The 22835-nt window shown below is 36.5% G+C and overlaps 1 protein-coding gene across 1 annotated transcript; it reads right to left on the bottom strand.

Moving 5' to 3' along the window:
• Nucleotides 1-21805: 21805 nt before the first annotated feature.
• Nucleotides 21806-22370, bottom strand: LOC138165497 (small ribosomal subunit protein uS11-like). Its single transcript, XM_069093888.1, has one exon. It carries the CDS (start codon nt 22323-22325, stop codon nt 21870-21872), a length of 456 nt encoding a protein of 151 aa, XP_068949989.1. The 5' UTR covers nt 22326-22370; the 3' UTR covers nt 21806-21869.
• Nucleotides 22371-22835: the final 465 nt, after the last annotated feature.

The following is a 22835-nucleotide window of genomic DNA, read 5'->3' as shown; positions in this document are numbered from 1 at the left end:
CACTGACCTTTTACTTTCTTTTTGGCATTTATGGGTTGGCAATTCTGGAAACAGTCACAGCTTCTGGCAGTTTTCTTTCCTGCAGTCCGCTTCCAGTGCTCTGCTGGTTGGGCCACCCTGGGGCTGGGAACCACAAGGCTCATGTGGGGTTGCTCTCAGCAACCAGCCTGGTGTGATAGATCCTTCCTGTCTGCCTGCCAGGCTTCTGCCAGCAGGAGTGTAAGGGTTATGGAATTTAAAGATCTTCCATGCCCCATGGACGTGCTGACATAGCAGGAAGGGGCGGAGCAAGCAAAAGCGAAAGCCAGGGAAAGCAAAAGCGAGGGAAAGCGAAAGCCGAGCTAGCAGTCCTGTGGTGGCTGGTGGTGGTTGCGATGGCGGTGGCAGCAGCAGAGGCAGCGGCAGCGTGAAGCCCTTTTTGAGTTAGGACTGCTAAAGACTTTCTGCTAAGGACTCCTGCTGAGGACTGCCAGGGGCCAGAGCTACTGGGAGCGCGCTTCCCGGATGCTGGGTGGTTGCTGTGAGTGGGGAGAGGAGGACCTTTGCCTGAGGTAGCCTGTTCTGTTTTAAAGGCTTGAGAATGTGGGTGCTTTCTACTTTATCTACCTGTGCCAATGTCATAACTACTCTGATGGCTTTGACTTTCTGGTTTTGGGACTCTGTCTTTTGGTATCTTAATAAATTTTCTAGTTTATTTCCCCATATGGAAAACATGATGTATTTTGTGATGGATAATTATATCAGCATATTTGTAATCTCTATAGGCATTGTGAATATGGCATTGCTGATACATTTGGCGACGAGGATGGGATCACAAAATGTTAGGCCTCTATTTGGAAGCAGTGGGGCTTTAGAGGGAGAAATGGCTATTCCAGGATAGGAGGATTTGCCTTATTCCTCTCTAGCCAGAGAATGGGCTAAAAGCACAGGGCCCTGTGAAAATTGGGAACCAAGGCTAAAAGAGGGAGAACCTGGAGATTTGGAAAGATGTTTGAAAACAATACCCATAGAACCAGGCAAAGAACTGGCAGGAGTGTGCAGGAGAGGCTGGGTGCTGCTAACAAGTTATCACCTTATGTGTAAAAGTAGGGATAAGCTGCTGAAGGAAAGAGCTAGGATGGTTAGGGAGTCAGCTGGTTTGCCTGAGGATTCTTCTGTGTCACAGCACTCAGAAGAGCAAACTGAAGGGACTCATGTGGTCCAGGAGCAAGCTACTGTTTATGTAGCTAAAAGGAAGCAAAAAACTAGCAGAAGGAATGTGCATGCAGCTTTTGTACAGGCTGGGCAGAGTTGCCCTGACAGCTTCCAGGAGAATGTGTGTGAGGAGAATGGAACAAGGTTAGATGAGGAGCCTCCTAATGTAGAAGCTCTCCCCATATGAAGAAGAAGGCAGGAGAACCACCGAGGCAAATCAGAGTCCAGGGAGATAATTGAGGATTTCACTCAACAGGAGATCACTGATATATTGAGTAGATTTACCCAAAGAATGGGGGAGTCTTTAGTGTCTTGGACAGTAAGAATCACTGATGAAGGCGCAGGAGGAATAACACTGGACAATGAGGACTATTTAAAATTCATAAGTATCAGTCAGAATCCTTTTGTACATCAGGCTTTTAGGGATCACCATATGCAAAGAGGAAATAACAAAACTAATCTCCTAGCTTTAGCTGCAGAAGGATGCAAAAAGCAATATCCGACTGAATCTATGTGGCCTAGGGGAGACAGACCCTGGTACTCACTTAGAGACTGTATGAGAAAGCTAAAGGAGGAGGTAATGAAAACTGCTATCCTGATTGGAGATGCAAATGCATATTATGATACCCCCCTAGGAGTTCCTCATAGAAATATCATAGTGAAGACGGCTCCTCCTGCATACAAGCACCTAATTCTGACTCTTTTAATTGGAGAAATAGGGCACCCTCTTTCAGAGGTGCTGGATAAGATTTCACAATTAAGTGATTTAGGGGAATGGGAAAAAGACAAATTGCCTGGAGAGAGAAGAGTAAACAGCCAGAGGATTCAGAGACAAAATAGACCCACAAGAAGGGAACTGTTTACTGCTCTATTAAGAGCTGGGGTAGACTTTAGAAGAATAGATGGTATTCCAACTGAAGAGCTGCATAAGCTGTACCAAGAAAAGGTACTTAGCATTAGAATGAACAGGGAAGCAGGAACCACCCCCGCAGGTATTTCTGAATCTGAATCTTTGTATCCAAGTTTGCCCCACCTTCAGGGGGAATAGGAGATAGGCCAAGCCCCAGCCCAGATAAAAGAAATATGCAGAAGAGATTGCAGACCCCATATTGGTTTAACAATATATTGGAAGAATGGATCAACTACTGTGACTAGGGCACTGATTCATACTGGGGCTGAGGCCACACTTATCTATGGAAACCCTGATAAGTTTAAACATGGAACTCCTATTACCATTTTTGTTTGTTCACCTTGTTTGTTAGATTTGTTTCCACAGGCTTGGTACCCTCCATCTGTAGATGCCTCATAGCTTAAGCTGGATGTCACCCCCTGTCTGCAACTGTGATGTGTCACCCTTGGACCTGGCATCAAGCATATTAAGAACTGACCTCTCAAATGGGACCCCTTAGGACAGGGACAGCTCTACATCCGATTTCAGCAGCAAGTAGCCATAGAAGAAGAGATCTTCACCCCTTACCACAAAATTTTGGGGCCCCATTTTGTTCGGGGTGGGGGGAATGATGGGGAGCTTGTGCTCAAGCCCCACCCTAAAATATGGTTTTCTGTGTTTATTGTGTGCTATTCTTGTTATATTGTTGTGAAATTTTGTTGACACCAGTTATTCCTACTGCATTTTTGCCAAGTAAGGGACATGAAAGATCTTGGGGCCGAATGTAAGGGTTATGGGATTTGAAGATCTTCCATGCCCCATGGACGTGCTGACGTAGCAGGAAGGGGCGGAGCAAGCGAAAGCAAAAGCCAGGGAAAGCGAAAGCGAGGGAAAGCGAAAGCTGAGCTAGCGGTCCTGCGGTGGCTGGCTGTGGTTGCGACAGTGGCGGCAGCAGCAGAGGCAGCGGCAGAGTGAAGCCCTTTTTGAGTTAGGACTGCTAAGGACTTTCTGCTAAGGACTCCTGCTGAGGACTGTCAGGGGCCGGAGCTGCTGGGAGCGTGCTTCCCGGACGCTGGGTGCTTGCTGTGAGTGGGGAGAGGAGGACCTTTGCCTGAGGTAGCCTGTTCTGTTTTAAAGGCTTGAGAATGTGGGTGCTTTCTACTTTATCTACCTGTGCCAATGTCATAACTACTCTGATGGCTTTGACTTTCTGGTTTTGGGACTCAGTCTTTTGGTATCTTAATAAATTTTCTAGTTTATTTCCCCATATGGCAAACATGATGTATTTTGTGATGGATAATTATATCAGCATATTTGTAATCTCTATAGGCATTGTGAATATGGCATTGCTGATACAAGGAGCTTTATTTCTCTTTGTCTCTTTGTGGGTTCTGTAGCTCTAAAGTTTATTTAGAATCACTTTTTTACATGTATTGGAAGTGATTGGAGGGGAGCCCAAACCAAGTTTGTGCTTCTACTCTGCCATCTTGGCTCCACCCCTTTAATAAACTTTTAATCAACTTCAATCTGTTTTTTCTTTCCTCACCTCTCATTTTGTCCTGGCACTAGTAACAACCTTCCTCCCTACAAAATCTGTAGCTAGGTGTTGCAGGGGATAGACTGCTGGTCCTGAAATTAAGAATGCTAATCTTCCTGAGTTCAAATTTGGCCTTTGTTATTTACTAGCTTTGTGAACCTGAGCAAATCATTTAACACAGTTTGTCTCAGTTCCTCATCTGTAAAATGGCAACCCATTCTAGTGTTTTTGTCAAGAAAACCTCAAATGGGGATCATGGAGAGTTGGCCATGACTGAAATGACAGAATAACAATAAATAACTCCCAAAGACTCTGTTACACCAACTGCTCTCTCTCATGCTCATTTTTCTCATATTATTCTCTCATACTTTTTGTCTCTTATTCTCTTGTGTCTCTTCACCTCTCCACAACACATATATACTGGATAAGAAAAGAACTATGAGTAGTGATTAATTCTTATAGTTGTAATAGAGAAACATAGCATTTTTATAGTGCTTTAAGGTTGGCAAAACTAAAAGTATTATCAAATATGTTTATAAATATTATATATATATAATATATAATAGAATAATATGTATATCATATAGAATAACAAAGCATAGGATACCATAACATAAGATAACATATCATATCATAACATAATATAATATAAATTAATATATACTATATTAATATATCAATACATTATATTATATTTTTAGAAATATTATCAAAAATGCCTCAGTCATCGGACTATGTTTCTATTTTGGCCTTATAACTCTCAAGCCTAAAATTCATTCTCAGAATTATCTCCAGTATTCATCACTTCCTTGGCCTTACTTTACCACCAGCCCCAAGCCCACTCCTGTCCAACAATCTTGATTCTATGTTTGAATAGTTTAATTATGCACTGTCCAAGAATCTCTTCTCTCTCCTATTAATGTTCATTCCTTGACAAAACCTAACTCCACATTACTTCCATCTGCCTTCCTTGCTCTTACTCATATGCTGCTAAATATGGTTGAAAAAAATATCATAGCCACAGTAGCAGGTCCAATGTAAATTTAAGTTCTTGAACTGGATCCTCACTGTTACATTAGAAACCTTTTATTCTCACTCTCCACAGTGGCTAGTCCACACCTTTTCTTATCTATGAAGTGCATTATATTCTCTCCATTCTCCACTGTCCATTCCTTTTCTAACTCTGCTTGAAGAACTTCAATGAAAGAGATCATATTACCTCCCTAAGCAGGCCATTCTAACTATAGTTAGCTTTAATTGTTGAGAAATTTTACCTGGCATCAGGCACAAGCCTATTTCTTTGTAACTTAACCCCAATACTCCTGGTTCTCCCCTACTTATACTAGAAAAACAAGTCTAACCCTCTCCTTCCATATGACAGTCCCTGAAATACCTGAAGATATCTATCATGCTTCTCCAGTCTCTCACCTAAGTCATCTCTTCTCTAGGCTAAACAAAGCTAATTCCTTTAATCAGCCCTAATATAAAAAAAAAAAACTTGGATTGCTTTGCCATCTTGTTTGTTTCCTTTGCATTGTTACCAAATTATGAATGTATAAACTAAACTGTGATGATCAGACCTGATCATAATACTCCAAATTCCTGACCACAACAGAGTACAGTGGCACCATCACTTCCTTCTTTCCAGAAGCTCAAGGAAAACAAATGTCACTTACAATTTCCAGACCATTCTGCCTTTCTTTCAGACACATTCCTCAATTTGCTCCCATTAAAACCATCTTGACTTTTTTCCTGGGCTTCTGTTCTCTCACAGGTCAGTTTTCATTTTGTCATTACCAGAACTAGGTCCCCATATAAATTTCTGGACATTTCCAAAACATATTGCTGCAGCTGTCTGTCTTCTTTCCCAGCTCCCACTTACGTGTTTCCTTTCCTCACTAAATTTTAAAGAATGTAAGCTCCCTGAGGGCAGGGGTTGCTTTGTTTGTATTGCATTCCCCATCTATAGCATGATGATTGAAAAAACACTTGGAGAAAAAAAAAAACTATTGTTCTTTCATTCATTCTTTAACTAATTTGACTGATACTTCATGCTGCTCACTCATAATAAGGTTGAGGGGTAAGAAAATTCCCAGATCTTTTACTAACTTCAGTCTAACCATGATTCTCCCATCTTGTCTTATGAACTTGACCTTTTGAACAGAATTCCTCTTGAATTTCATATTGGATTTAACTCAGTATTCAATGCCTAGTAAGTTAGATTTTCTATCTTGATTCTACAGTCTAGTATGCCCTATTTCTCCCAGCTTTTCTGTCATCTGTGAATTTCATAAGGATGCCATTTATGCCTTTATTAATTAAAATGCTGAGTTTCATGATCATAAATTGAAAGAGGTGGCTGAAACGAACAACAGGCTTCTCTTTCAGGAGAAATACTTGAAAATCCTAACATCCCCCAAGACATGATGGGAGAGTCCAGAACAAATTAAAAGTTCCAAGCATAGATAATCCTCAGACTTTTGTGAGAATTAAATTTCATGTTCACAAAAACTCTATACAAATGTATGCTATTCTCCTGCTTTCCAAAGGATTCCATGGGTTCTCAGAAATAGATGTGCTTTCTTACCCTCCAATAAATGTGGGTTGTGAGGTACATGGATATTTATACTTTTCAATATTCTTTCTAAATATAAAAAGAATTGTGATTGATACCCATTTATCCCACAAGAAGAGAAACTATGTGTGCAACTGAGGTGCTTTTGGCCCTAGGGTGAAAGAGAAACTATCAAAATAAGGAAGGCATTCTGCTTTTGAGTAAAGTTTTGAGTAGAGAGATCCTCAAAGGCATTTTTTTACTATTTCTAAGATTTTCTTGAAAATTATCTCACTTTAGAAGTAAAAGGAAGAATACAAACTTTCAAAAAGTTCTTTCATTCAGATTTTTTAAGCCAAGTCTTTCAGCCTAATTTATAAATGAATAATTTGAGGGTGTCATTTGCTGAACTACACAGATGGAATTTTGGGTGAAAATAGAGCTATGTTATGGCTTTAAAAAGGCAGAGCTCAGCAGAAGAGAGAATCCATATTGCAAACAATTGTCTTCAGTGTCTGGGAACTGAGGTTACCTTTAGGAGTAAGAAAGGAAGAATTAAGAAGCAACTTAACCTTTGTCCATACTTGATAGTCACTCCCTGTGACTTTATAAGAGATGTACTGTACTACATTTCTTTGGGAAGAGTATGAACAACAATGATCTCTTCACTCTGTGTCTTTTTTATTTTTTATTTTTTTGCTTTTTGGAGGGGGGAAAGCAGGGTAATTGGGGTTAAGTGACTTTCCCAAGGTTACACAGCTAGTAAGTTTTAAGTTTCTGAGGCCAGATTTGAACTTAGGTCATCCTGACTCCAGGGCTGGTGCTCTGTTCAATGCAACACCTACCTCTTCCCCTCCCCCATGTGTCTTTAATGTATAAATTTGGGGTAATTGGATAAATCAATCAGGTCACCCCACCCAATTTTAAGTAATTTGATAACCAATCTCACTTACAGATTTTAGTTTCAATCATTAAAGGAAGTTGTAAAGTAAATTAAAAAAAGACTTGGAATATTGCACAAGAAGAAGGCTTTTGATAGCATGAAGAAACGTGGTAATGGCTTACTGATCTTCTAGAAATCATTAAGCAAGTAGAGAAGAGGTTTGGAAAAGAGTGTGACATTCACCCAAACCCTCTGAAGGAATTTCTTGTGGAAAAAATCGAAACATCAGTTTTTTGTTTTTTTGTATTTCTCCCCCTTTACTAGGTGTCCTTGTCTTCCCCCTTTACCCAGAGGAGAACTTTTCAAGTTTTGGAGCTTTCCAAAGGATGTTGGACTTCTTATCTTCCCATAAGTGATTGAATGGCATCTTGATAAGTTAACGACAATGTTTTCTTTAGGAGCCAAGAACAGATTGGATTTATGTTTCCATTTTAGTTCTTAGCAAACAAACTGCATATTCTATACACCACACTTAAGAGAAATTCCTTAAGCGCCTCACAAATGAAAGAATATTTCTACCAGAAACTACAAGTTACCTCTTTGGAACATGTATTCTCTAAACCTGAGCTACTTTCTATTTTGTATTGACTTGTGGGAGAGCATGTCATAGATTTCTGGAATATAGACTTGTGAGTTTTCTCAATTGTTCTTCTAGCATAAATATATATTTCTAAAAGTTTCTTAAGAGTGACTAACTAAAATGGCAAGTAAGTAATGATCTTGAGGAGAGGTATAAAGAGGAAAAACTTAACCCAGTAACTTCAGGGAATTCCTTGCAATTTCTCAAAAATGTCTTACAATCTGAAGGGAAAGATATTGCCTTATTCTGGGACCTTAAAGAATGGAGTAGAGATGGGTATAAAGAACATCAGAGATTACATGGACTATAGTTGTATTCACAAATTTGCTAATAGTACTGTTATATTTTCAGTATTTTATGTTCTAGTGCTTATTAGGGGAACTTGTGCTTTCTTCCCCCTTTTTTGTAATTTAATGTCTATAGAAAAAAATATGGAATGATTCACAAAAAAAGTTAAACATTTTTACATTCCTAGCTTCTATGCGAGGTCAACAAGCCAGAGCAGTGAAAGACTAATGAATCTTGATGAGGCCTGTGATGCTTGGAGAGAGCCTCTGATATAGAGATTACAATAACACTTTTTACAGTTTCTGATTCTTTTAGCTACACAACCCCTTTTTTATTTTCCATCCAAGTTGTTGAAAGAAAACATTGAGAGTAATTATCTAGTCAGTCTTAAATAATGTCTACACCAAGAAACTGAGATGTGTATATGTGGACAATGGTGTAGAGGGAGGAAGGAGGTGAAGAATTTTCTGTTTGTTAAAATTACAGAAGCTATGAACTGGAATCAGTATTGTGCTCAGAATAAATGAACTTGTGATAAGATCTTTGGGAAATGATTGGTAGCTTTATCCACTGACTCAAGCATTTTAGTCATTCTGCTTAGATCAGGCAAAGAAGGAAACAATAGAAAAAATTTGTAAATATTCCCCCCCCCCCCCCCCACGTCCCCAACACACACATGTGAAAACAGTGTAGCAATAACCATGACAAGTCAAGGAGCTCTCATTCTCTAGAATGGCAGCAGCATTGTTGTCTATAGATCTTTCATGAAATTTAGAATTACTCTTAAAAAAAGATTGATTTAAGAAATTGCAGGCACCTTTATAAGAAAAATAATAGAAAAGGAATAAAATTTTAAATCCAGATTTATATAAAGGATAAAAAGCTAAATTGTTCCATGTAAGGTAATAGGAAGAATTGCTTCCAATAAAATAAGCACTTTGAACCTTTGCTATTTAGTCTTTCTGGATATTAATTATTTAGAATTCATTGTCTTTCACAGAAGCCACTGAAAGTGCACCAATTAATTGCTTTTTAAAATTTTAATTCACAATGGACTTTTCATTTCTTTTCATAACCTCATGCTAATTTTCTACTTCAATGGATTTAAGAAAAAAAATCTATCATTTTCATAGAGGTAAGAATTAATTTGACATTTTTCTCTTTACTAAGGTAGAAACACTCCCTTCAAGACTTCTAAGCAATCAAACACAGATCATAAGAACAAAGGTCAGCTTCTTCCAATCTCTACTTACCACTGTCTCTTACATTAACAGGATTTCCTAGCCCAGTTAATTATTTCAAATCTTTCTAATGGTATAGTTAAGCATTTCTGTTATTAAAGAAGCTTGCAAATTCTATTTTAAATTCTATTTCCTACCCTGAGGATATATAAAGTCAATCATTGAGTAGGAGGGGGAAAAAGCCTTTGATTTCATAGTCCTTTGAGTATTCTCACAAACTCCAGGAGTCTTCCATCAAATTCAAGCAGCTGCTTGTGTTATTGACAAAGGATTAATTTTTTATTATTGTAATTAATTAATTAATTATGAACAACCAAAGTCAAGGTTACTATGAAATCTAAAGTAATCTAAAATTATTATTAGATAAAAATCACATGATAAAATTCTACGCATAATTGTCTTGCCACACTTTTATAGCAATGTTCCTCCATCTTATGATTGCAAAATGTGGCTCCACTAAGCTGATTTACAATGAGGTATATCAGCACTCCAAATAGATTTTTTTAATCATCTTTTTTCTTGGTGGGGGGTGGGTGGGTATAGTGTATAGTATGACAATGTCAAATTTCATAATCTAAGACAGATATAATATAAACTCTTCATTGGTCCTCTCTGCATGTGTGTCCTCAAGCTTTTAAGAAATATTATGAGTTGTAGAATGTTAGTTAGCAAGGTGTTTAAATCAGAATCCTCTCATTCCCAGGAGATGGTTTTTGGGGTGGTGCAACTGGTCTTGGGAAAGTATGTAAATAGTCACAATATGTGATCTGTTCACACCCATCTTATTATTTACACACACACACACACACACACACACACACACATATATATATATATATATATATATATATATATATATATATAATCTTTTTTGTAGGGGGGAAGGCAGGGCAATTGGGGTTAAGTGGTTTCCACAAGTTCACATGGCTAGTAAGTGTTAAGTGTCTGAGACCATATTTGAAGCCAGGTCCTCCTGACTCCAGGGCCAGTGCTTTATACACTGCACCACCTAGCCTCCCCATGATTATTTCCTTGCCAAAAAATTTTAAACTATTCATAGTCAACCTCATATCTAAATGCTAATATTGTACTTATTATTAGATTTGTCTTAAAATAAATCAATAGTATTTTTCTTCAATTAAATTCAATTAGCAACAACAAAATAAGTGACATATAGCAGTCGCTATGCAAAATATATCACAAAGAAAAAATCAAATATTTCCTGCACTAAAAGAACTTTCTGTTGCCTAGGTTTGTTTACTGGTACTCAAAGAACTTTCAAAAGAGAAAGTTAGGAGGAAATCTTTTGCTTTGTGTTACATGGTTAATGATAATTGTCACATCCAGTGCCCACAACACTGTTTTTTTAAGACCTTAATCAATGTATTTATTTTATTGAAGTTTGAGATCTTTCTACTATTTGTTATTTTAAATTATTTATTTTTAACATTCTTTTTTTTAGTTCCAAACAACTGCTGCCCCCAATTTTTAAAACCCATGGAGAATACAAGCAATATTTCAATTACACATATGAAATCATGAAAAACATTTTCATATTACCATATTTAAAAAAAGAAAATTATTCCATATTGCATTCAGAGTTTTCCAGTTCTCTCTGAAGCAGTGGATAATATTTTTTCATCACAAGCACTTTGGAATTGTCTTTGATAATTGTATAGATGAACATGGTCAGGTCCTTCAGTTGATCATGGTTGCAACATTGCTGGTACTATGCACTATGATTCTCCCAGTTCTTTTCACTTCACTTTGCATCAGTTCATATAGATCTTGTTATGCTTTTATGAACCACCTTGTCATTTCTTATAGCATGATGTTACTTCCTCACAATAATATGTCACAGCTTGTTCAACCATTCCACAATTGATGAACATTCCCATGAATGCTCTTTGCAACCACTAAAAAAGAACTGCCCTAAATATTTTTATATGGATACGTCCTTTTACTTCTTTAAATCTCTTTGGGATGCAAACCTATAGTGATATTGCTGGGTTGTGTGGGCAATATACAGACATGCTGATGACTTGTGTGGGTATATTATATATTTTATGACTTTCCTTAAGTTGTTAATAATATCAAATAGTTTTCGAGTTAATTCTCTAGGTAGCTCTAAGTATATAACTATATCATCTGCAAAGAGGGATAGTTTTGTTTCTTTACTGCCTGTTCTAGTTACTTCAACTTCTTTTTCTTTTCTTGTTATAGCTAACATTTGTATCACAATATTAAATACTAGTGTTAAACACTAGGGTGTTAATCTTTGCTTCCTCCCTGATCTTACTAGGAAGGCTTCTAGGTTGCCCCCAATATAGATAAAGTTTGCCTATGGTTTTAGGGGCTTACTACTTACCATTTTACTCTCAATTTCATTCATTCCTATATCCATAAAGTATTCTTGATAGGAATGGATACTAGATTTTTCAAGAGCTTTTTCTGCATCTATTGGGATAATCATATGATTTATGTTGGTTTTGTTTTTGATAGGGTCAATTCTGCTGATAGTTTTTCTAATACTGAAACAAACCTGCAATCTTGGTATAAATCCCATATTACTTGATCCTTGAGATATATTGCTGCAATCTTTTTTTTAATGATATTTTATTTAATTTTTTTATATCAAAATCTTTTTGGGTAAATTAGACTATAGTTTTTTTGTCTCTCTTTTGGCAGTTCCTGATTTAGTTATCAGCATCCTGTTTGGGCCACAAAAGGAATCTGGTAGGACTATTTCTTAGCATATTTTTTGCAAATAGTTTATAACATATTGAAATTAATTATTCTTTAAATGTTTGTCAAATTTCACTTCTGAATTCATCTTGTCTTGAAGATTATTTTGGAGGGAATTTATTGATGGCTTGTTCATTTTTTTCAAAGATAGTTTTTTTTTAAATTTTATTTCCTCTCCTGTTAATCTTTGCATTTAATATTTTTGTAAACATTTTATTCATTTCACTCAGATTGTCAGATTTATTGGCATGCAATTGCAAAAAAATACCTAATTATTGTTTTAATTCTGTCTTCCCTGGTGGTGAATTCACTGTTTTCATTTTTGATGGTTTTTTTTTTTTGTTAAATCAAATTAACCAGTGGTTTGTTTATTTTATAGTCTCCTTCCATTAAAAAGCTCTTAGTTTTATTTATTAGTTTAATGGTTTTCTTTCTGTCATTTTTTATTAGTCTCTCCTTTGATTTTCAGGATTTCTCATTTGATGGTTAATTGGTGATTTTTAATTTGTTTTTTTTCTAGCTTTTTTATTTGCATGCTCAATTTCTTGATCTGTTCTTTCTTTATCTTATTAATGTAAGCATTTAACAGGATAATTTTTCCCTAAGTACTGCTTTGACTGCATAACATAAATTTTGGTATGTTATCTCATTGTTGTCATTCTCTTTGAAGAAAGTATTGATTTTTTCTATGATTTATTCTTTGACCCACTTATTCTTCAGCATATGATTATTTAGGTTCCAGTTAATTTTTTATCTATATTTCCATGGCCATCTATTTAAATTAATTATTATTGCATTATGACCTGAAAGAAATTTGCTTAATATTTCTGTCTTTCAATTTTTGAATGGGAGGTTGTTACATTCTTATATATGGCTGTGTGTGTGTATATGTGTACACGTATGTGTGTAGGTGCCATGTACTTCTGAGAAAAGGTATATTCCTTTCTATATCCATTCAGTTATCTATAGAAGTCTATCATGTTTAACTTTTCTAAAATTCTATTCACATCCTTAACTTCTTTTTTATTTATTTTATGGTTACATTTATCTAGCTCTGAGAGGGGAAAGCTGAGGTCTCCTACTAGTATAGTTTAACTGTGTTTTCTCCTGTAACTCATTTAATCAATAATTCTTAAATTATCTCATAGATACATTTATCAGGTCAGTAGTTTTTCTAATGAAATATTTCACATTTTCTTCTTTTTTTCATTCTGTTGACTTTGTTTAAATGATTTTTTGAGGTCTAATGGAGTCATTCACTTCCACGTGCCCAATTTAATTTTTAAGGAACCATTTTCTTCAGTGAGATTTTGTGTGTCTTTTCCTACTGGTTAATTTTGTTTTTCAAGGATGTTTTTTCTTCAGTAAATTTTTGTACCCCACTTTTCATGCAGATTTTTTGTCCAGTGATTTTTGCGTCTTTTTTATCATTAGGCCAGTTCTTTTTTAAAAGTGTTATTTTCTTCAATATTTTTTGGCCTCTCTGTTATGCTGTTTGTTATGTTAATAAATCTTTTCATACTTTTCTTTCATCAGTCTCATTTCTTTTCAAATTTTCCCTCTACCCCTTTAATTTTTTTCTTTTACTTTTCTAGGTGCTCATGTTGGGCTTGGGCCAATAACCATTTTTCTTTGATTTTTTTTTTTTGTAGTTGTTTTTATGTTGTTTTCTTCTGAGCTTAAATCCTGGTCTTCCCTTTAACATGGCACTTTTTTATGGTCAAAATACAAATTATAATTGTTGCTTCCTCATTTTTCCAGTCTAATTTCTAATTTGAATTTCAGGTTAATGTGAGACTCTGCTCACCTGCGACTCAGGAGAATCTTTCCCAAGCTTCAGTTTTAATAATACTGTTTCACAGGGAGGCCAGGTAACACAAAGAGTAAGAGCACTGGCTCCAGTGTCAGGATGACCAGGAGATTGAATTACGGGCTCAGACACTTAGCACCTACCCAGAAACACCTCGCCATGTAACCTTGAGCAAGTTACTTAACCCCAATTGCTTTGGGCTGGCAAGGTGGCTCAGCGAGTAAGAGCACTGGCTCCAGTGTTGGGATGACCTGGAGATCCAATCCTGGGCTCAGACACTCAGCACCACACCCAGAAATTACTGGCCGTGTAATCTTGAGCAAGTTACTTAACTCCGATTGCTAAAAAAAAAAAAAATACTACTCTTTCACAAAAAAGAGGAGTATTTAGAATGCATCTCACAGGATTTATTATCACAATAAGAATATATTCCCTATTTGAAGTCAGGAAAAAAGAGTAAATGATCACATATATGTACAATTCTGAAATGTCTCTCTGAGAAAACCATAAGATTTATTTTTTTTCCTTTTGGAGGGCAATTGGGGTTAAGTTACTTGCCCAAGGTTACATAGCTATTTTGTGTGTGGGGGTGGGGTGGGGGGGTGGGTGTGGGTGTTAAGTGTCTGAGGCTGGAACCAAACTTGGGTCCACCTGACTCCAGGGCGGGCAGTTTACTAACTGTGCCACCTAGCCATCCCCAGGATTTCTTATCTAAGGACAGCGAGTGATTCTTTCAAGAGTAGATAAGTATATCCACTTCACCATATCCTTGCATAATTTGATAATATTTTATTTATCCTTTAATAGAGTTTGGAGACTTTCTAGTATTAGAAACCACATGGTTTAGGATTAGTCTAACAAGATCTTACCAAAATAATTGTGGTTCCTGTTCCCCCGCCCCCCAGAGAATACTTGTAGTGGGAGAAAATTCAGATGTTTATGCTTTTTGAAATTTGGAGAGAAAGGTGAGAATATTCAGTCATCACTTATAGCAATCTGGGTTCTCCATATCAAATATACTTGAGATTATCATGTAACTTGTGCTATGGAAATATCTTTCTACTCCCAGTCTGGATAGTTCTAAGGAGCTAGTTTCACTATTTGTTCACAGGCTGCATTAAAAGAGAACTTTATATTTCAGGTATGATAGGTACAAATCATATAATTAAGTGAATTGTATACGTGTATATAAACATATGCATTTACATAAATTTAATATGTGTTTATATATGTATGTGTATATATAACTTTTATGCAAGATACCATGTATACATTTATATAACATAAAATGTTATATATGGTATATATTTGTAACATATTTAAATATGTATGTATGTATGTATATTCAATCAGAAACCACTCTATAACATATCCATTTCATATTCTCTTTAATCAGTACTGCAGTATGAAGAAAACTCTACTTCCATTCAGAGGACTGGGTTGAAATCTCACCTCCGATGTAATCTCCCTATTTGTGTGACTCAAGTAAGTCCCTAGACCTCACTTTCTTCACCTTTCAAATGAGAGGTTAAGACTTAATGACTACTAACATCTCTCCTAGTTCTAGATTGATAATGTGCTGACAAGGCTGAGTCTCCAGGGCTCCCATCACAAATAACAGTTTCCATGCAACACAGTATCTTATTGTTTTAGTTTTGCATAAAAATTTAGCTTTTGCTATCAAAAATCGAAGTTTCAAAATATGCTTTTCATATGACTACATGTAGGTAAAAAGTAGTTACTTTCAGAGCATAATTTTGAAGTACACTGGTTTATTCTTGTAATTAATTTCTGGGACTTTTAAAATTAGCTTATAAGGTGGCCAGGTGGCACAGTGAGTAAGAGCGCCAGCCCTGGCGTCGGGAGACCCAGGATTGGTTCCGGCCTCAGATACTTGGTACCCACACAAAATAACTGGCTATATAACCAAGTTACTTAAAGTTAAGCAAGTTACTTAAACCCAATTGCTTTAAAAAATAAAAAATAAAACTAACTTATAAGCAAATGTTTCTCCTCTTGCTGTAATTGTTATTTTTTAAATGATTTTTCAAATGAACTTACAGCATGATTTCTAAACAAATATTAACAAATGTATTCAAAGAAAATACCATGACAAAAATATAAAAGAATCTACATTTTATTGTGAATATGAAATTATTTAATAGCATAGCATATCTTTAAGCTACATAGCACCTATAAGGATTTATCCCACATAGGATTTATCCATTTATAGGAAGGATGCTTTGAGGAATAGCTATCAAGTTTATGATATTCTATGGTCCTTTAGCTTATAGAACCATAACTTAAAAGTCTACATCAATTTGTTTACCTTTAATAGTCAACCAAATGAGACATATAAATAAAAGCAAATGTTTAAATTAAATGTTACACTGAGAGTAGCAATTAAACATTACCCATTATATCTGGGATATATTCTTGAATGAATACAGCGTCAGTGGTGTATCTAGGGTACATACATGTAGAGGCACAAATCAGGCAATGTTTATGTATAAAAACACAGATATAAAGGGGGGCATGCAAATATTCTCTGATGAACTGTTACATTACTTGACTAAAAATATAAACTCTACTGTTTTTTATCATCTCCACTGGACATTGCTTTGCTCAGTGTTGCTAAATGGTAGCCTTTGCTAAGTCAATACTTTGTTTTAGCTGATATCCTGAAATATCTCTTCCTCAGACAAGAAGAGGTGTTGCCAAGATTATTATTGTTGTTTTATTCTATTTTTTTTTTACTTTAAGCATGTAGATTTCTTCCAACTCCTTTGGCAAAATTCTTGTTTGGGAACCAGCAAAAAAAAAGAGATTCCTTTAGGACCTGCCTTGTTTCCTGAGGATCTTTACAGTTACCTAATGAAATGATAATGTAATTTTGAATTTGAAGATCCCTTTTGTGTTGGCAAGAGTAACTGATCAAACCTCTGATTGGGGGAACAGAAGGTATGAACTCCTGTCTCCTGTTAACTGATGTAACAGGAAGGGATTCGTCAAAGAAAGTAGGTAATACTGTGTGTATAAGAAAAGCCCCAGAGAAGCACAATCAGAATTTCCTTGAGACCGAGATCTTGTGGCAGAGCAGCTACAGAAGAATTAAGAACTGAGTCCTGTGAACTTGTGATAGTGGAGCTTCTTCTGAACAGGAGCCCAGAGCCCAGATTCAGGAGGCCGGAGCCCAGAGTCAGAAGGCTAGGAGCCAGGAGGCCAGAGCCAGGAGCTGGAACCAGGAGCCACTAGCCCATGTGACTGAAGCATGACTGGGATACTGAGATTTGTTTGTTTGTGGCTTGGTTGAGCCTTGAATTCCTTGGAGCAGAAATGGTGAAGGATCTGACATGGACCAGACAATGTGAAGTTCAGTGTGGAGCAGGACCTGCCCAGAGATCTGGTCAAGGAACTGGGAGCTGTCTGCCATTGAACCCAGGTGACAGACTGGTGAATACAGGTAGAATCTGGTACCATAGACTGGGATACAGGGAATCTGAGAACAGGTCCCAAGTCAAGATAAAAAGACCTCTCTCCTTGGGAACTTAGTAATTGTGGAATTATAGTTTACTAGTAACCTAAGAGGTGGAGGGTTTTGTGTATGATACTTAGTAAGACTTTGCTGAATAAGTGACTGATTGTACTTTGAGTACTTTGACTATTGTTCTTTGAGACTACTGATAAGTGACTAATTGAGTTAATCAAGACTTTGCCCCAAAAGTGGAAGACTTTTGCTGTGTACTTTGATACTACTGGTAAGTGACTGATGATGATAATGATGAGTTAACTTTAGTGACTATTTTACTTTGAGAATATGTTATGAATATTATATTGTGATCTTCTGTGATAAGTTGTAATATGATGAATGCTGTGTTTTGAATTATGCTGTACTTTGATTTCCCATGAATGTTTTTCTTTTGTTATGGAATAACTAGAATGATCACTATACTGAGTAATCACAATCTTAAAAAAGCTGTTCACAGTAGCAGTTCCTCTGGAAAGCTTCTGTGCATGGCATTACACCTAATGCCTTCAGGACTTAATCTCCTCTTTCTAATATTCTTCGTGGTCCTAGGTCTTGGGTCTCTTAAAAAATGATAGTTTACAAAATGATAGTTTATGATAAATACTACTTTTATCTTCCTATAATAATCTCTGAAATCCTGACTAAAAATTAGGTAATGCTTATTTGTCTAATGAGTATCAAATAACTTAAGAGATTCATGGAACTATCACTTTTAATTCCTAACCCTCTTCCACTCTTCCTTGTAGGTGAATGAACAAAAAAAAGATAAATAACAAACTTTGCCTAGACAGAAAAGTCCCTGTCTTTTTTACTGCCTATGCTCTAAGCCTTTTTTTTATTTTGATACAACCAGCCCAAAGCCTCAGAATTATTCCCTGCTATAAAGGGAGGGCCAATTTTTTTTTTTAACATCAATTTTCCTGATCACAGGGATTGTCTGCCACTAATCCCCACAAGGTGGAAGGGATAACTGTAATACTACCTTGCACACACATGGAGTTAGTTCAGATATAAAAGTTTACAAAAGTCTTTATATATTGTATCTTATTTTATCCTTATAAAATCTGTCTGAGTTAAGTGGTATAAAGATCTTGATTTTTTGCTCAATATTGACGATGATTGAACACTACTGTAATATATGAGTTTTTGGATGACATTTTCTGTGATAACTGAATATGGAATATTACCAAACTTTTCCCAGATACATGTTTTTAAAAATCTACCAATAAGAATTTTACTTCAAGTAAGAAGAAAAGTAGGTGTTCTGATATATTTGACTATCAATTTTAAAGTCCCATCCTGACTAGAAAGAGATATAATGATTTGAATTGTACTTTATATATTCCAGGGAATGGATTCCAATGATATAGCAGCAAATTAATTGGGCATTTAGTAGGTGACTGTTTTGAGATTTTATTAATGGGGTTCGGATTCGCTCCCACAAACGACACAGTCTTAAGAGAGGAAGGAGTTTTATTGAACACAGAAACAACTTAAATCGGCATGAGCAATACAATGTTCCTAGCACAATTAAAGCAAGCATAACTAAAATAAGAAATAAGAAGAGTAAGAGGAGAGAAAGAAAACATCACCGATTCGGGGGAGCGCCAACTCTCCATCACATGGCTGGGGAATCCCGGGTACAGCCTTTGAGTTTCACATGGGAGGGTCCCAGGCAGAGCATCCTCTCCATGGGTGAGATTCCGAAGAGGCTCAGGGAATTGGGGGTTTTTATGGGAGAAGAACAAAGAAGGTTTGACCAAGATCATTGGTTCCTTGCCAGATATTGCTTAATTTATTCCGGTGTTTGTGCAACCGGGACGAGCAGCATGTGTTTTTCATAGGTGTTATCAAGTAACAGTCCTTGAGAGAATAGCCAGTTCTCACAGTACTGTCTATTCCAGGAGGGGCTAGTTCCTGGGGTATGCTCCTAAGTCACGTGATACAAGTTCAGGTCACACAAAGGACAGAGTGAACTCACAATCTTATTAATTATGGACTATTGTTAATTCAGTGACAAACTTCCTCTCTCTTATTTAGACCAATAATTGGTGGACAAATGACAAAAGGACTTGGTGTCTTACTGTGTTGTGAATATTCCTGAGTGATCTCTTAGACCTCCACATACATGGAGAAGAGTACTAGAATATACAAAGTTTATTATTATATGATATAATAACAAATAGTTTGGATAGTGTCTAGGCAAAGAGAAAGTAAATTGTCCTACACACTTTTTAATATGATGAGGTTTAAATTATCAATCTCCCAGCAAGATTTATGTGTCTATGTGTAAATAATATAACTTAAATTACTCTCTTATTTTAACTATATTTTTCAAATGTCTTGTGAGTGACCTGAATATAGCAACAAATTTCCTGTCATTTATTGACTTCCTTGTTCCTCATCACTCATATATCTTCCTTCACTCCTCTTTCTGATGGATAGGTGGCTTTTTTTTTTTTACCAAAGAAAGCACAGTTATCCCTTCCACATTGAAAATTTTCCCATTGTGATTTTGATATATCCCATGTTAGCATAAGAAATTAAATGGGAATTTTTGAGACTTTTGTGGAAGCCACAGATTATACTTGAAGGCCAGCAGAAGAAACAGAGCCTATGACCAAATACTTAACTACAATTTTACAACTAGGTATTTTAAAAACCCCATAAAGAAAAAGAAAAAAATCAGAATTTTTCTCTGAGGTGAAGGGAGGGCCAAAAAATATTATGCAGATTTTTCAGATCACTGAGGTGCTGTGGTCCTGATCCTCATGATGTGGAAGGATTAACTGTAATTATACATGAATCCCTGATCCCATCTACTTATTTCCCTTCTTTTTTTGTTTTTAAAGCAGATTGCTCCCCCTATCATTCCCATTCTTTTTCTCTAATCTTCAGTTATTAGAAGTAGGTAGTACAATAGATTATGTCAGGTCTGCATTAGGAAAGCTGAGTTCATATTCAGCCTCAGAAACTTCCTAAATCACCTGAGCTGTGTGACCCTGGGCAAGTCACTTAACTCTGGTTGCCTTAGTTTCTCATCTGCAAAATGATCTGGAGAAGAAAATGGACCACTTCAAGAAAACCCAAATGTGGTCACAAAGAGCAGGGCATTACTGGAAACACTGAACAGATCTTCAGCCTCTCCTTGTCTACTGACTAGTTTCCAATGCCTATGAACACACTCATGTCTCTCCCATCATTAAAATAAAATCCTCACTTAATCCAACCATCCCTGGTAACCATTGTCTTATAACTGCTATCCCTTTCATCACTAAACTTCTTGAAAAAGTCACCTATAAATATCCTTTCCATTTTTCCTACTCGTTTCTAAACTTTTTGCAGGAAGCTATCTCACAAATGAAACATTCTTTTCAAAGTTAATGATGACTTATTAACTACTAAAACTAACATCCTTTTTTTTGGCCCCTCAGTTCTCATCCATTTTTACATCTCTGCAGCCTTTGACACTTTGGATTGCCATTTCACCATGTATATGGTCTCATCTCTAAGTTTGTTTGGAATTTTTGGGACACAAATTGATTCCTGATTCTCTTATCAGTTTAAGCCTTAGTCTTTCTTGCTACTATTGTTGAATTTTCATCTATATCATGTTAACTAATTGTAGATGTCCATTGCCCAAGGAACTGACCTGTGTCCTATTTACTTTTTCCTCTACTGGAGTTCTTAGCCTTTGTGTGTTTATGTGTGTATATCATCTCTTTGGCAGTCCAGTGAAGCTTCTGAACCTATTCTCAGTATAATATTAAAATAGGTAAAATACATAGGAAAAAAGAAAATTAATTATGTTGAAATACAATTAACAAAATATTATGCTGAATGCATCAATCATCATTGATTCAATGATCATTTATATGGACATAATTCTAAGAATTATATATTCTATAGAGTCCTAACCTCTTCCATGAGCTCAAGTCCCATATAACAGACTAACTTTTGGACATATCAAAAGTATGTTCCATATTCATCTCAAACTCCATATGTTAAAAACAGAATAGAAATCTTCCCACATTCAACATTCTTTCCTTCTTCCAATTTATTGGATGCTGTCAAAGGTATCACCATCTTCTCAGTTACCTGGGCTTGCAACCTTACTGTCATGTTGACTCCTCACTCAAACTCACCTTCACATAGTCAATGCATTATCAAATCTGGTGCAAGATTTTAAGTACATTCAATTTTTTAGTAAGAACAGCAATCACCAATAAAATAGTCCTTTTGGCTCCTCAGATAGTGAAAAAGACAATGATGTAGGTCTCCCTAGACTTCATATAGTTTTGGGAAGTATAAGAGAATAAAGACCAGGAAACATTACAAATGGAAAGCATTATGATTGGTTAGAAAGTCTGAAGTATCATAGATGATGGAAAACAATATGCTAGCAACAATCCCTCCTTTCATCCTGTTGCTATGGAAAGCTCATGGGTGGTGTTCATCTCCATGGTTACTTAGTGTCAGTGATGACAGACCAGAATTTCTTTTTTTTTTTTTGACCATTGTGACATTTTTATTAACAAAAATAATCCAGCAAACGATATTTACAGACGGAGACCACGGCGACCACTTTTTCTGCAAGTACTGTCAGAGGGGATTGGAGTGACATCCTCAATCCTCCCGATCTTCACTCCAGAACTTGCCAGGGCTCTCAGGGCTGACTGTGCCCTAGGGCCAGGGGTCTTAGTCCTTTTTCCCCCTGTTGCCAGAAGTTTGATGTGAAGGGCAGTGATGCCTAGTTCTTTACATCTCTGGGCAACATCCTGAGAGGTCAACATATCAGCATAGGCAGAAGATTCGTCTCTGACATCCTTGACCTTCATCCCACCAGTCATTCGGCAGATGGTTTCTATGCCAGAGAGATCAGTCACATAGACAAAGGTGTCATTGAAGGAAGCAAAGGTATGGCAGACACCAAACATGTTCTCTCCTTCTGCAACTTGAGGTCCAAGGCTGATGACCTGCTCTGCCTTCTTTTCCTTCCCCTTGTGAGGTGCCATTGCTGCTCCTCCGCTTGGGCCGCCAACACCGGAAAGGGAAAGCAGAGGGTCTCAGACCAGAATTTATTAAAGAACAATCAGTGTTGTAGAGGTAATAGATAAGACTTCCTGGAATCTACCTGCACTCTTTAAGGACAAGACCTTTCTTCTAATTGTATATTGGCAGCAAGTGGTACAGAGCTAATGCTTTTCTTTCAGTTAAAGTGATTTATAGGGAAACATCTTTTAAACTTAACTAAAAAAAGAAAAACAGAACTTCTGGATTAATGAATTTCTGAATTTAACTTGAATTTAATTTAAAGAAAAATGACCAAGACAGTGATGAAATAGAATCTATTACAGAACGGCATGAGATATAAAGTAGTCAATATTGGATTTTCTCACTGTATTTATGCCTTTCCTATGTAGCCCCCTCTTTACGCTTAAGTATCTACCACCCTAGTACAAACACATTACTTCTAGTCTTGGCTTCTAAGTGGCCTCCCTGCCCAAAAAGTTCTCCCTATTCTA

Source organism: Petaurus breviceps, unplaced genomic scaffold (assembly GCF_028583685.1).
Source record: "Petaurus breviceps papuanus isolate PSGF00001 unplaced genomic scaffold, PetGlider_PUasm1.0 213, whole genome shotgun sequence".
In the NCBI taxonomy this organism is placed as follows: Eukaryota; Metazoa; Chordata; class Mammalia; order Diprotodontia; family Petauridae; genus Petaurus; species Petaurus breviceps.
The sequence above is the reverse complement of the archived record's forward strand: the minus strand, read 5'-3'. Positions and strand labels throughout refer to the sequence as shown.

Coding starts and splice junctions, on each gene's coding strand:
- LOC138165497 (XM_069093888.1), bottom strand. CDS start 22,325: ATGGCACCTCACAAGGGGAAGGAAAAGAAGGCAGAGCAGGTCATCAGC.